This window comes from Oncorhynchus mykiss, chromosome 3 (genome assembly GCF_013265735.2).
Source record: "Oncorhynchus mykiss isolate Arlee chromosome 3, USDA_OmykA_1.1, whole genome shotgun sequence".
Taxonomy (NCBI): domain Eukaryota; kingdom Metazoa; phylum Chordata; class Actinopteri; order Salmoniformes; family Salmonidae; genus Oncorhynchus; species Oncorhynchus mykiss.
The window spans coordinates 80,978,390-80,993,515 of NC_048567.1; the positions used below are offsets into that span (position 1 = coordinate 80,978,390).

The following is a 15,126-nucleotide window of genomic DNA, read 5'->3' on the forward strand; positions in this document are numbered from 1 at the left end:
CGGTCCTACCTCATAAACACAGTCCTACCTCATAAACACAGTCCTACCTCATAAACACAGTCCTACCTCATAAACACAGTCCTACCTCATAAACACAGTCCTACTTCATAAACACAGGCGACCTCATAAACACAGTCCTACCTCATAAACACAGTCCTACCTCATAAACACGGTCCTACCTCATAAACACAGTCCTACCTCATAAACACAGGCGACCTCATAAACACAGTCCTACCTCATAAACACAGTCCTACCTCATAAACACAGTCCTACCTCATAAACACAGTCCTACATCATAAACACAGGCGGCCTCATAAACACAGTCCTACCTCATAAACACAGTCCTACCTCATAAACACAGTCCTACCTCATAAACACAGTCCTACATCATAAACACAGGCGGCCTCATAAACACGGTCCTACCTCATAAACACAGTCCTACCTCATAAACACAGGCGATCTCATAAACACGGTCCTACCTCATAAACACAGTCCTACCTCATAAACACAGTCCTACTTCATAAACACAGGCGACCTCATAAACACAGGCCAACTGACTGATGCTGAGAGACAAACATATCTGATTGGTTTGGACATCATCTGTGCCCATATAAACGTCCTCATGGTTATTCTTGAATTACATTCTTCAAACGGTCTGTTTGAACAAAGAATATAAAGTTAACATGTAAAGTGTTGGTCCCATTGTTTCATGAGCTGAAATAAAACATCAAACCAAGGAAGACCAAGATACTAAAATATGCTCTGTTTAATCCATACTTGAAAGAATAACAGAAAGTGCAAAGTGCAAAGTGCATAAACAAAGAATAAACAAACATTTTTATCTTCTGTAGCTTCGTCAGTGCTTTACAAACTCATTGAGGAAGTATGAAAAAATTTAAAAATTATTACTGTAGCTAACCTCAAATTATGAAATTATAGTAAACATCTAATGTCATATTATCATTCAAATTCAGAAAGTAAAGCTTCCCAAGTCATAAAGAAAGATACATCTGGCTTCATTAATCATAATGCAGACACTCTTTAGGAAGATAGACTCTAGCAAACAGCTGATTTCTAACTGGATTAAGGATAATAGATGGTCACCATTATGGATTACCATCGACCTGCTGTGCTTGGCGATGGAAGAGAACAGATCAAAGATCAATGTTGTGTATGGAATTAGCTGTGCTTTGGCGATGGAAGAGAACAGAACAAAGTTAGTAAATATTATATACACCATGTCATGTATGGAATTAGCTGTGTTTTTTTTGTGGCATAATTGGTGCTATCATGGGCAGAGTAATTTCGCCAAAATGTCAATGTTAAAAATATGGGGATGTCATCACATGATGGCCTGTTGTCTAGGGTGGTCTACGGTTGTCTAGGGTGGTCTAGGGTGGTCTACGGTTGTCTAGGGTGGTATAGGGTGGTCTACGCTTGTCTAGGGTGGTCTAGGGTGGTCTACGGTTGTCTATGGTTGTCTAGGGTGGTCTAGGGTTGTCTACGGTTGTCTAGGGTGGTCTAGGGTGGTCTACGGTGGTCTAGGGTGGTCTAGGGTGGTCTACGGTTGTCTACGGTTGTCTAGGGTGCTCTACAGTTGTCTAGAGTGGTCTAGGGTGGTCTAGGGTGGTCTACTGTTGTCTAGGGTGGTCTACGGTTGTCTAGGGTGGTCTAGGGTGGTCTACGGTTGTCTACGGTTGTCTAGGGTGGTCTATGGTTGTCTAGGGTGGTCTAGGGTGATCTACTGCTGTCTAAGGTGGTCTATGGTTGTCTAGACTGGTCTAGGGTGGTCTACTGTTGTCTAGGGTGGTCTACGGTTGTCTAGGGTGGTCTACGGTTGTCTAGAGTGGTCTAGGGTGCTCTACGGTTGTCTAGAGTGGTCTAGGGTGGTCTAGGGTGGTCTACGGTTGTCTACTGTTGTCTAGGGTGGTCTACGGTTGTCTAGGGGGGTCTACTGTTGTCTAGGGAGGTCTACGGTTGTCTAGGGTGGTCTACTGTTGTCTAGGGTGGTCTACGGTTGTCTACGGTTGTCTAGGGTGGTCTACGGTTGTCTAGGGTGGTCTACTGTTGTCTAGGGTGGTCTATGGTTGTCTAGGGTGGTCTAGGGTGGACTACTGTTGTCTAGGGTGGTCTACAGTTGTCTAGGGTGGTCTAGGGTGGTCTACGGTTGTCTAGGGTGGTCTACGGTTGTCTAGGGTGGTCTACGGTTGTCTAGGGTGGTCTAGGGTGGTCTACTGTTGTCTAGGGTGGTCTACTGTTGTCTAGGGTGGTCTACTGTTGTCTAGGGTGGTCTACGGTTGTCTAGGGTGGTCTAGGGTGGTCTACGGTTGTCTAGGGTGGTCTACGGTTGTCTAGACTGGTCTAGGGTGGTCTACTGTTGTCTAGGGTGGTCTACGGTTGTCTAGGGTGGTCTAGGGTGGTTCTTAGTCATGAGACATCCTCAATAACTTCTGTGACTTTTATTTTCTATTTAGCTGTGTACTACAGTATGATAAGGTCTCTGTCTGTCTCTACTGTGCCAAAGACTGGATAAACCTGTTCAGAAAACGTGTTATTGAAGGTGTAGATATGGCTGCGTCTTACAACGTCATAAAAGGAGAGCTGCCCCTCCTCCATGTCAAGGTAGACCCCAATCTTCTTGAGATTTTCTGGAATCTTGATATCAACAGCCGGAACAGTTAGAGCCTTCAGCCCACTGATCTGCATCCGTAGTGTCCAGTAACCTGTTGATGTGTTCAGTTGACTGAAGCCTCTTCTTGGTGCAGACTCCTTAGCTATCCCTATCCTCCAGTCTGTCTTCCCGTCCACCCCCACCTCCCAGTAATGCCTACCCTTGGTAAAGCCCTGTGTTCCCAGTGCACACCACCACCCGTCATACTTGTGAGATGCGCGGCAGTGACGGTATCCGTCTCTAGGATCATGTTTACTCTCTATTATTTTGCCCACTCTCACACGTTTCTGATTGTTGGACACTATGAAATCTGGATTGGCTGATTCAGGGTCCAAGAGGATGTCAACTGTAGGTAAAAAAAAATGACTTTTGATTTCCGGAATATAAAAAACTTTTGGTGCATGAAACAAAAATATTAAAAACAATTCTGAATGAAGACTGCCGTTGTCATGTTGAAATAGCACAATGGTTTAGTAGTTTAATTTACCTGATGCTTTGCTTATCCAGTCCCATACTGAAATAAAACAATGTTTTAAAACCTGATGAGTTTACAACCGAAAAGTAATTTGATAAAAGTGAATTCAACTGAATTTATTTTTAATCCTACTGCTTACCTGATTCAGGAATCACTGTGGTGAAGCCTGAGGACAAAATGAAAGCATTTTGAGGAACGGTCAATTCATGCAGGCATTTGCTTAATCAAACAGAAAGTGTTTGAGGAATGAAAAAACAGGTTTTGTGCATGTCAAACTATATACTGAAAGTATTGTGTAGGCCTACAGTCAGTGTAATACTAATGTTATGTTAGCTCATGTTGAAAAGGAAAGGGATATCTTAGCTCATGTTGAAAATGAAATAGATATCTGAGCTCAAATGAGAGGTACCTGAGTGTTTGAACCTCTGCTTGGATTTGAGCCACAGCTCTGGGATGGAGCCCTGTATGACAAAGTGACCAATGATTAATGATGAATTGTCCTACTAATCACTCAGAAATATATTCCAACATCATAAATTAAGGAAAAACCCCTATCATAATAGGTTACTATCATGCCACACCTCTTTAGGTTGTTCCTGTAACACAGTCCAGATTATGAAGTCCATGACAGGGAGCATGTTGGGTAGTTTCCCACTCTTCCACTGTCCCTCCAGATCCTGCAGGACTGAACAGACATCCTCTCCTGGACACACTGAGTCCTACAGAGACACAGAAATTATATATGAGAATTTACAAACCTTAAAAAGTTGAAATGCTTTTATTTTTTGTCTTAATAAGCACAGGTTGTTTAAAATTGTTTGTTGTTAGTTGTGAGACCTGTTTTCGTGTTTGTAGTCCTGCAGCCCATCCTGAGATGATGCGCTGAGCTTCTGCCAGTCTTCTCTCAGCCTCTTTTGGAGATGTTCTCTCCTCTACCTCATAGTCCTCCCAGCAGGTACGCAGGGGCTTTGGTGAGCTCCTGCTTTGCCCCACGGATATCTTTGAACACAGATGTTTGTCACTCATTACAGGAGCATTGCATGGATTCAATAATGTTGCTGTTTTTGGTGGTTGTTCTCAACAGTACCTTTGGTAAGATGCTCAACTCCTCCGCCCATTGTAGGATGAACTGTTGACACTCTGCCAGGCTGTAGCCATCCTCGTGGCTGGTGTTGAAATTATCTTGATACTATGGAGATAGAAAAGACATATACAACTGAAAGGTTGAAGGGAAAACACCTACATGTTCCCCTCGACCCTTCTCTCTCTCTCTCTCTCTCTCTCTCTCTCTCTCTCTCTCTCTCTCTCTCTCTCACTGTCTCTCTCTCTCTCTCTCTCTCTCTCTCTCTGTCTGTTTTGAATGGCAGTGTTTGCAGCACATGCAATTTTCATGTGTCCTTTTACAATGCAAACTCTTTATTCTTTCCCTGTTCTTCCCCTATTTTTTGGGGGTATTTATTTATTCAAATGTTCCATGGCGATCAGATGTTGCAATGCAAATGTTTGTTATACTGTGTCAGGACGGTTCTATCTCTACTGCTCTGCTATTTCTCAACATGTAATCCCGTTCAATCCTTTTCACTCCTGTTAATCCGGTTATCCTGTTCAAATGTTAACCAGGACTACCTTTGATATCCGATGTAGCTCGGTGGCCAGTTCTCTGATTATGGCTTTACACTCATCCAGAGATGAGCTTGTTTCTACGGTGGAAATCCGAGAGGGTCCCTACACAGAAAACAACTGTTAGGAATTCTATAGTGTCTCACTGATTTGACACAACATAGAATAACAATACAATACTCATGATTAACTCAACAAAACAAAGCATTCAATCAATAATTTTGTAAAAGTATTACATTTACCTTCAGAAAATTCTTAAATAAAATATGACATTTCTTCAGCGGTCTTCTGATTGTCTGCAAGCAAAAATAAATATGGTAGAAGTTCATCAACACTGGACCTATTCTAGAATTCGAAGCAGAGTTGAAGAGGAAGTTGCAAAACTCTGAAGTTGTTTACACCCAAAAAAGAACAAGAAAAAAAACTGGCACCACGCCGACAGATATTAAAAATAAAGGTCACGCACACAGACACACACACACACACACACACATGCACACCCACACACACACGCACACACACACACACACACACACATGCACACGCACACCCAACCACCCACACGCACACACACACACATGCACACACACACACACGCACACGCACGCACACACGCATGCACACACGCACACACACACTCACACACACACACACACACACACACACACACACACACACACACACACACACACACACACACACACACACACACACACACACACACACACACACACACACACACACACACACACACAGACACTGCGTAAATTGACTTGTTTGTTGTTTTCCTTACCTGATAAAAGCTGAGATTAGGCTTCCCAAATGGTTGTGAACAACAATCATAAGGATGTGTTACTTTTTCCCAAGATTTGCCAAAACTTCCAAAGCTCTGGCTGTCGTTTAATGTTTCTGGAAATGATCATCACAACCAATGAGAATAGACTTTCAACAGCAACAATAACAACATAAAAACATCTATTAATTTATCATACTGCTTGGATCAAATGTAATTAAAATATGCATGTTTGAATATTTGGAAAAACACAGTGAAAGCTATATCGACAGTTATAAAATGTGCCTCGTTATAGTCTTACTGCATCAATTGACTCACCTGCAGTCCAATTTTGCATTGTTTCTGAAACTTTTATACATAATTTAATTGTCTAGTACAGAGTTAGTAGCCAAGCCTGCTCCCCACAGAGACTGAAAGGGGAAATATTCAGTAAACAGATACCAACTGTAGCTAGACACTCCCCTCCCCTCCCCCTACACTCGACACTCCCCGCCCCCTAGAGAGCAGCAAAAGTACTTTTTAATTTAATTATTTCAGTCGTAGGCTACATACATGTTGGAAAGTTTGGGTTTTATGAGAGTTGGACTTGGAAAGCACCAAAACCGGAGAATTGAAGAAAGACTTTATTTACACCGTTGGCTTAATGGATTGGAAAAGTAAGCCAGTATTGGGGAAAAAATGCACGCTGTTCCAAACGACTGAATTCATGGTCAATACAATAGCCTCTTGTATAATCAGATAGGGCGTATATGGTGAGGTGTCACAAGTTTGATTTGCAGTTTCTTAACCCCCCACCACCCACTCCTAGCCGTAACAAAACACACAAACACTTCCCTATGTTTCTTTCACTCTCACCGTAAGTAAAGATGTAAAAAATAAAAAAAACTATAACAGTTCCTCCATATCTAGGACCAGCCTGTAGATTGAGGATCTAGGACCAGCCTGTAGATTGAGGATCTAGGACCAGCCTGTAGATTGAGGATCTAGGACAAGCCTGTAGATTGAGGATCTAGGACCAGCCTGTAGATTGAGGATCTAGGACAAGCCTGTAGATTGAGGATCTAGGACCAGCCTGTAGACTGAGGATCTAGGACCAGCCTGTAGATTGAGGATCTAGGACAAGCCTGTAGATTGAGGATCTAGGACCAGCCTGTATATTGAGGATCTAGGACAAGCCTGTAGATTGAGGATCTAGGACAAGCCTGTAGATTGAGGATCTAGGACCAGCCTGTAGATTGAGGATCTAGGACCAGCCTGTAGATTGAGGATCTAGGACCAGCCTGTATATTGAGGATCTAGGACAAGCCTGTAGATTGAGGATCTAGGACAAGCCTGTAGATTGAGGATCTAGGACCAGCCTGTAGATTGTGGATCTAGGTCAAGCCTGTAGATTGAGGATCTAGGACCAGCTTGTAGATTGAGGATCTAGGACCAGCCTGTAGATTGAGGATCTAGGACCAGCCTGTAGATTGAGGATCTAGGACCAGCCTGTAGATTTAGGATCTAGGACCAGCCTGTATACTGAGGATCTATGACAAGCCTGTAGATTGAGGATCTAGGACAAGCCTGTAGATTGAGGAGCTAGGACAAGCCTGTAGATTGAGGATCTAGGACCAGCCTGTAGATTGAGGATCTAGGACAAGCCTGTAGATTGAGGATCTAGGACCAGCCTGTAGATTGAGGATCTTGGACCAGCCTGTAGATTGAGGATCTAGGACCAGCCTGTAGATTGAGGATCTAGGACCAGCCTGTAGATTGAGGATCTAGGACCAGCCTGTAGATTGAGGATCTAGGACCAGCCTGTATATTGAGGATCTAGGACAAGCCTGTAGATTGAGGATCTAGGACAAGCCTGTAGATTGAGGATCTAGGACCAGCCTGTAGATTGAGGATCTAGGACCAGCCTGTAGATTGAGGATCTAGGACAAGCCTGTAGATTGAGGATCTAGGACCAGCCTGTAGATTGAGGATCTAGGACCAGCCTGTAGATTGAGGATCTAGGACAAGCCTGTAGATTGAGGATCTAGGACCAGCCTGTAGATTGAGGATCTAGGACAAGCCTGTAGATTGAGGATCTAGGACCAGCCTGTAGATTGAGGATCTAGGACCAGCCTGTAGATTGAGGATCTAGGACAAGCCTGTAGATTGAGGATCTAGGACAAGCCTGTAGATTGAGGATCTAGGACCAGCCTGTATATTGAGGATCTAGGACAAGCCTGTAGATTGAGGATCTAGGACAAGCCTGTAGATTGAGGATCTAGGACCAGCCTGTAGATTGAGGATCTAGGACCAGCCTGTAGATTGAGGATCTAGGACCAGCCTGTAGATTGAGGATCTAGGACAAGCCTGTAGATTGAGGATCTAGGACAAGCCTGTAGATTGAGGATCTAGGACCAGCCTGTAGATTGTGGATCTAGGTCAAGCCTGTAGATTGAGGATCTAGGACCAGCTTGTAGATTGAGGATCTAGGACCAGCCTGTAGATTGAGGATCTAGGACCAGCCTGTAGATTGAGGATCTAGGACCAGCCTGTAGATTGAGGATCTAGGACCAGCCTGTAGATTGAGGATCTAGGACCAGCTTGTAGATTGAGGATCTAGGACCAGCCTGTAGATTGAGGATCTAGGACCGGCCTGTAGATTGAGGATCTAGGACAAGCCTGTAGATTGAGGATCTAGGACCAGCCTGTAGATTGAGGATCTAGGACAAGCCTGTAGATTGAGGATCTAGGACCAGCCTGTAGATTGAGGATCTAGGACCAGCCTGTAGATTGAGGATCTAGGACCAGCCTGTATATTGAGGATCTAGGACAAGCCTGTAGATTGAGAACCTAGGACAAGCCTGTAGATTGAGGATCTAGGACCAGCCTGTAGATTGAGGATTTAGGACCAGCCTGTAGATTGAGGATCTAGGACCAGCCTGTATATTGAGGATCTAGGACAAGCCTGTAGATTGAGGATCTAGGACAAGCCTGTAGATTGAGGATCTAGGACCAGCCTGTAGATTGAGGATCTAGGACAAGCCTGTAGATTGAGGATCTAGGACAAGCCTGTAGATTGAGGATTTAGGACCAGCCTTTAGATTGAGGATCTAGGACCAGCCTGTAGATTGAGGATCTAGGACCAGCCTATACATTGAGGATCTAGGACCAGCCTGTAGATTGAGGATCTAGGACCAGCCTGTAGATTGAGGATCTAGGACCAGCTTGTAGATTGAGGATCTAGGACCAGCCTGTAGATTGAGGATCTAGGACAAGCCTGTAGATTGAGGATCTAGGACCAGCCTGTAGATTGAAGATCTAGGACCAGCCTGTAGATTGAGGATCTAGGTCAAGCCTGTAGATTGAGGATCTAGGACCAGCCTGTAGATTTAGGATCTAGGACAAGCCTGTAGATTGAGGATCTAGGACAAGCCTGTAGATTGAGGATCTAGGACAAGCCTGTAGACTGAGGATCTATGACCAGCCTGTAGATTGAGGATTGAGTGGAAAAGCAGCTATCCACATTTTTTAAGACACTCTTGAATGTCCACAGTCTAATGCAAGAAGTTGTTACATTAAACTACAATGTCAACTACCCTCTAAACCACGTATCCAAAAGGACATGTAAAATGTGTCAAATATGACAGAGTAGCGAATAGTTTTCTGAACTGAAAGGAATTACAAGTGCAAATTCATATTCACATTGACGGACAGAAAAAGCTAGTCAAAACAAGAACTGTACTTGCTGTTGGAATGACCCAAACAAACCAGAGGATTTCACACCAGAGGAGGCTCCTCAGAGGAGGAAGGGGAGGACCATCACACTCAATGAATTTCATAAAAATTGAAATAGTGAAAAATGTGTCATTTTTACGTACAAGTATACTAAAATAATTATTCACATGTCAACCTAATAAATGACTAGAACACACTGTTTTGCAATGAATGTCTACAGTAGCCTCAACAGCACTTTGTTAGGTAGCACCATGGTGTAGCCGGAGGACAGCTAGTTTCTGTCCTCCTCTGGGTACATTGACTTCAATACAAAACCTAGGATGCGTTAGTTCTAGTTGCTATGTTGATGATGATGTTAGCTAATGTGGTGACAACTATACTATATGGGCTGTGTGTTGCAGTTATGGTATGAAGGTTTGGCACTGAGCATGTTTGGGATGCTCTGGATCGACATGTATGACAGCGTTTTCCAGTACCCTTCAATATCCAGCAACTTGACACAGCCATCGAAGAGGAGAGGGACAACATTCCACAGGCCACAATCAACATCCTGCTCAACTCTATGTGAAGGAGATGCGTTGCGCTGCATGAGGCTACTACTTCACAGGAGAGCAGTTTGAACGTAAACTTTTAACGCGGCTTTAAAAAAAAAAAAAGCATTGTATGTATTAAAACAGCGTAAATGTTGCTCTCCACTTTCTGGAGGACTGAGTTTTGAAATCAGTGGAATTCGAGAATGATTATATCCGGATTACATCCTCACCCAACAGGAGATGCATCCATGAATGAGGTAACGGTATACAGGTAGGAGGAGTCTGGCTAGCTACATTATCAGATATGAAATGTTTCTAATTTTGACAGAAAGAAACATTTTCTTGGCTAGCTATAGTCTAATGTTAGCTAGCTAACGTTGAGCCTGTGTCACGTGTGCTCCCTCTCCGGCCTCTAGGTCACCAGGCTGCTCGTTATGACACCAAACTGTCACCATCGTTACGGGCACCTGCGCGTCATCTGACTCACCTGGACTCCATCACATACTTGATTACCTTCCCTATACAGTGGGGCAAAACAGTATTTAGTCAGCCACCAATTGTGCAAGTTATCCCACTTAAAAAGATGGGAGAGGCCTGTGATTTTCATCATAGGTACACTTCAACTATGACAGACAAAATGAGAGAAAAACATCCAGAAAATCACATTGTAGGATTTTTAATGAATTTATTTGCAAATTATGGTGGAAAATAAGTATTCCATCACATACTTGATTATCTTCCCTATATATATATATATAAATATAAATATATATATATATATATATATATACATATATTATTTATTTTTTTTACCTTTATTCAACTAGGCAAGTCAATGACGGCCTCCTTTTGGTTCCTTCCCCAGGAGTTATTGTTTCTGTTCCTGTGTCAGTTCTGTGCATTGTTTGTGTGTCTTATTTTGTATTACGTTGTGTTTATTTATTAAAACACTCACTCCCAGGACACATCATTACAACCTGGTTGGTAAACTACCTGCAGATTCATTCAGGGTAGTAACGTCATGAGTTGGGATCATGGTTCATTGTATAGCTAGCTAGCTACATGTCTTAACAAAAGACTCCACTATGCAAGTAACCATTTCGGGTGATTAAATAAATTCAGTCTGGCCCTCTACTCCGATTTCAGAGCATTCTCGTCTGAGTGTGCCAGAGAGCACAGAATAATTGATGAATTTACAAACGCTCAATACCCGTTGAATATGGCTGTTGTCAGTAAACTTCAGTAAACTCATTGACCAGAGCATCCACTGTGTGAAACGCTCTGAATTTACGAACGGACAATTTGACAGCACAGTTGCAGTCACCAACACTCTGGATAACATAACAGCCTAACCAGCTCTACTAGGGTGAATAATGTTCAGTGAGCTGTTCTCTCTCTCTCACTTAGATGTCTGGAAGTAGCTGGAAAGTTAGCTTGGGTGCTTGACTGCTGTTGTTAGTACAGAACGTTTGGATCTTAAAGAGATGGGCGGGGCCAAAGCATAAGAGGGTGTGAACAACACTGAATGGGTGTAGACAAAGAAGTGTTCTCCAGTAGTAGTACCAAATCATTCAAAGGCCATTTTCTCAAAAATTAGTTTACAAGTTAACTTTCAAAGCAAAATTACTTTCAGATTGTTCCTCAACTGTAGTGTATGTAATAAACCATTTTGTAGCTCTGAGTCTCTACTTTTATCCAATGTATTAAAAAAATACAATTTCAAATGTTGCTACATACTGTAAGACCGATTTGAGCCTGTCGGTCACAAATGCTCAGATGTTGACACTGGCTTCTGTATTTTGACTGAAAAGTGAAACTGAATGCAAACAGAAATACATTCAACTGAGCAAAAAGTGCACACAGTATAACCACTTCCCTCTGATTGAAAGCAGCAGTATGAAGCTCTTTTCCTGTCAGGGGACAGTAGGAGATTTGGTTTGGCTGTTTTTTCATCCAGTGTGATCTTAGCTGTAAGGAAAGAAATCAAATGAAGTTAGAAATTATAAAGATAGTGGCAGGAGAAACCTTGCTGTTTGTAACAAGATTATTATTATGATGGTAATAAATGTATTTTGCATTGATAATCATCCTAGTTATATAGCCAACCAATGAAGTTTTTGTTCATACTAGAACAGTGAAACTAGAGTTTGCATGTTATCTCGTTTGAATAATATTTGCGTTGGCAATGAACCATACTGTCACGCCCAGACCGTAGATTGCTTTGTATGTTTCTATTTTTAATTTGGTCAGGGTGTGAGGTGGGTGGGTATTCTATGTTGTATGTCTAGGTGTTGTGTTTCCATGTTTAGGCCTGGTATGGTTCCCAATCAGAGGCAGCTGGTTATCGTTGTCTCTGATTAAGAACCATACTTAGGTAGCCTGTTTTCTCACTCTTGTTTGTGGGTGGTTATTTTCCATTTCAGTGTTTTTCTGATCATGGTGTGTGGATTTATGTTTGCACATGATGTGTGCTGTGTACACTTTGACTGTTGTATTTCAACCGGTTCTAGGTTTACCTCTAACATACAGTATCTGGAAGGTTTCCCCGGATACAGATTAATCTAAATCCTGGATCTACATGGAATATTATTTTTATTCTAGGACTAAAATGTAAAAATGTCTGTGGTGACTGGTGTATGTACCTGTCCAGTCTGTGGTGACTGGTGTATGTACCTGTCCAGTCTGCAGAGAGGCAAGTGACGGGGGACACAGTGGTGAGGACGATGGAGTAGAACTTGGGGAGGGGTGCTCCATGGCAACAGAGGTGCCACTGGAGGCAGGGCAGTGGGAAGATGGCAGTGCAGTGGGAGGCGAGTTACAAGTGGGTCGGGAATTCAATGAGGCCTTTGGGAAGAAAGGCTTACATTTTGTGCACTTCAACGTCCGAAGCCTACTACCAAAGATCGATGAGATTCGCCTGTTGGTTTGCAAATCAGAGGTGCGTGTCTTATGTTTTACTGAGACATGGTTGGATTCATCTGTTTTTGACTCAGAAATTGAGAAGGGTAATTATTCTGTCGTCAGGAAGGATCGGAACGGTGGAGGAATATGTGCGTTTGTAAGATCAGACATTACTTTTAACGTCAGATTGGATTTGCATATTAACAATATAAAAAACTGTGAGTTGTGGCGTTCCGCAGGGGAGCGTGCTTGGGCCTCTACTGTTTTTATTGTATATTAACGATATGAAAGATGCTTGTTCTTGCCGTCTTTTCCTTTTATGCGGATGACTCTACACTTCTGGTGTCTCACAAAAGTAAAAATATGTTGGAGAGCAGACTTAGCACAGAGCTGACTAACTTTAGCAAATGGCTTGGAGATAATAAGCTATCTTTGCACTTAGGGAAAACTGAATAAATTATTTTGGGATCCAGACCTAAATTGTGTTGGTCCTCTGAAATCAGAGTGAAGTTAGGGGGTGAGGTGCTGACTACTAAAACCTCTGTTAGCTACCTGGGATGTATCCTTGATGGAAGCTTGGGACGTGTGAGCATGGCCAATAAGGTTCTAGGGAAGGTTAATGCCAGGACTACATCTTTGGCTAGAAAGTCCAAGCTGCTTGGACTCCATGAAAGTGTTAGCTACTGCCCTCATTCATTGCCATTTTGACTATGCTAGTACTTCCTGGTTTGGGGGCTTATCTAAATTTATGAAGGAGAAGCTCCAGATAGCCCAGAATAAGCTGATCAGGGTAGTATTGAAGGTGAGTCCACGTACTCGCATAGGCAGGAGCTGCTTTCAGGAACTAAACTGGCTGCCTGTTGAGGGTTTTCCTGATTAGACTAGGTGTGGTTTACAGGAGTATTTTTGGTCCTGTGCCCAGATTTCTAAGTGATTACTTTCCTCATGTTAGGGATGCACACAATCACAGCACCAGATCAAGTTTTGCTTATACAGGTTAATGAGTAATGCTGGGAAAGGTACTGTCTTGTATACTGGAGCCTCAGAATGGAATGAGTTACCTCTGCCAATAAAAACAATGTCCTCTCTGGGCAGCTTTAAACATAAAGTAAAAATATGTTTGATGTCTTCTGAATAACCCCTATGATGTAACTGAAATGATGAGATAGATGTTCTTCTTCTCTGTTTTTGATGATATAGATGTTCTTCTTCTCTGTTTTTGATGAGATAGATGTTCTTCTTCTCTGTTTTTGATGAGATAGATGTTCTTCTTCTCTGTTTTTGATGAGATAGATGTTCTTCTTCTCTGTTTTTGTTACGGTGCGTGAATGAGGACCCAAAAGCGAATCAACTTAAACAGAGCTTCTTTAATTACCAAACATAGGTAGGCTCAGATGGACCGGCAGATTCCGACAGGACAGGACAAGGTTACAGCAAACATGACGACAGTCTGGTTCAGGCATGAATGACACAAACAAACAAGAATCCGACAAGGACAGGAGCAGAAACAGAGAGAGATATTGGGACCTAATCAGAGGGAAAAAGGGAACAGGTGGGGAACGGGGTGAATGGGTAGTTAGAGGAGACAAGGGACAGCTGGGGGAAAGCGGGGGAGAAAAGGTAACCTAACACGACCAGCAGAGGGAGACAGGGTGAAGGGAAAGGACAGAGACAAGACAACATGACAGTACATGACAGTACCCCCCCACTCACCGAGCGCCTCCTGGCGCACTCGAGGAGGAAACCTGGCGGCAACGGAGGAAATCATCAATCAGCGCACGGTCCAGCACGTCCCGAGAGGGAACCCAACTCCTCTCCTCAGGACCGTACCCCTCCCAGTCAACTAGGTACTGATGACCACGGCCCCGAGGACGCATGTCCAAGATTTTACGGACCCTGTAGATAGGTGCGCCCTCGACAAGGATGGGGGGGGGGGGGGGGAAGACGAGCGGGGGCGCGAAGAACGGGCTTAACACAGGAGACATGGAAGACCGGGTGGACGCGACGAAGATATCGCGGAAGAAGAAGTCGCACTGCGACAGGATTAATGACCTGAGAGATACGGAATGGACCAATGAACCGCGGGGTCAACTTGCGAGAAGCCGTCTTAAGGGGAAGGTTCTGAGTGGAGAGCCAAACTCTCTGACCGCGACAATATCTAGGGCTCTTAGTTCTACGCTTATTAGCAGCTCTCACAGTCTGCGCCCTATAACGGCAAAGTGCAGACCTGACCCTCTTCCAGGTGCGCTCGCAACGTTGGACAAAAGCCTGAGCGGAGGGGACGCTGGACTCGGCGAACTGAGATGAGAACAACGGAGGCTGGTACCCGAGGCTACTCTGAAAAGGAGATAGCCCGGTCGCAGACGAAGGAAGCGAGTTGTGGGCGTATTCTGCCCAGGGGAGCTGTTCTGACCAAGAC

The 15,126-nt window shown here is 43.5% G+C and overlaps 1 protein-coding gene across 1 annotated transcript; it reads right to left on the reverse strand.

Annotated features, from left to right (window-relative positions):
• Positions 1–748: 748 nt before the first annotated feature.
• On the reverse strand, positions 749–5,994 carry LOC110520654 (putative butyrophilin subfamily 2 member A3). Its single transcript, XM_036975309.1, has 11 exons — positions 5,878–5,994; positions 5,560–5,675; positions 5,009–5,062; positions 4,773–4,871; positions 4,234–4,335; positions 3,984–4,145; positions 3,728–3,865; positions 3,556–3,607; positions 3,286–3,312; positions 3,159–3,185; positions 749–3,017 (listed from the first exon to the last, which is right to left on the reverse strand). The coding sequence occupies exons 1-11, from the start codon at positions 5,894–5,896 to the stop codon at positions 2,482–2,484; spliced, it is 1,332 nt and encodes a 443-aa protein (XP_036831204.1). The 5' UTR covers positions 5,897–5,994; the 3' UTR covers positions 749–2,481.
• Positions 5,995–15,126: the final 9,132 nt, after the last annotated feature.

Bases quoted from the DNA above. Each gene is read 5' to 3' on its own strand.
- LOC110520654 (XM_036975309.1), bottom strand. The intron at 4,146-4,233 runs GTACTGTTGAGA...CTGTGTTCAAAG, and splicing joins AGTTGAGCATCTTACCAAAG to ATATCCGTGGGGCAAAGCAG. The intron at 3,186-3,285 runs GTAAGCAGTAGG...GTTTTATTTCAG, and splicing joins CACAGTGATTCCTGAATCAG to TATGGGACTGGATAAGCAAA.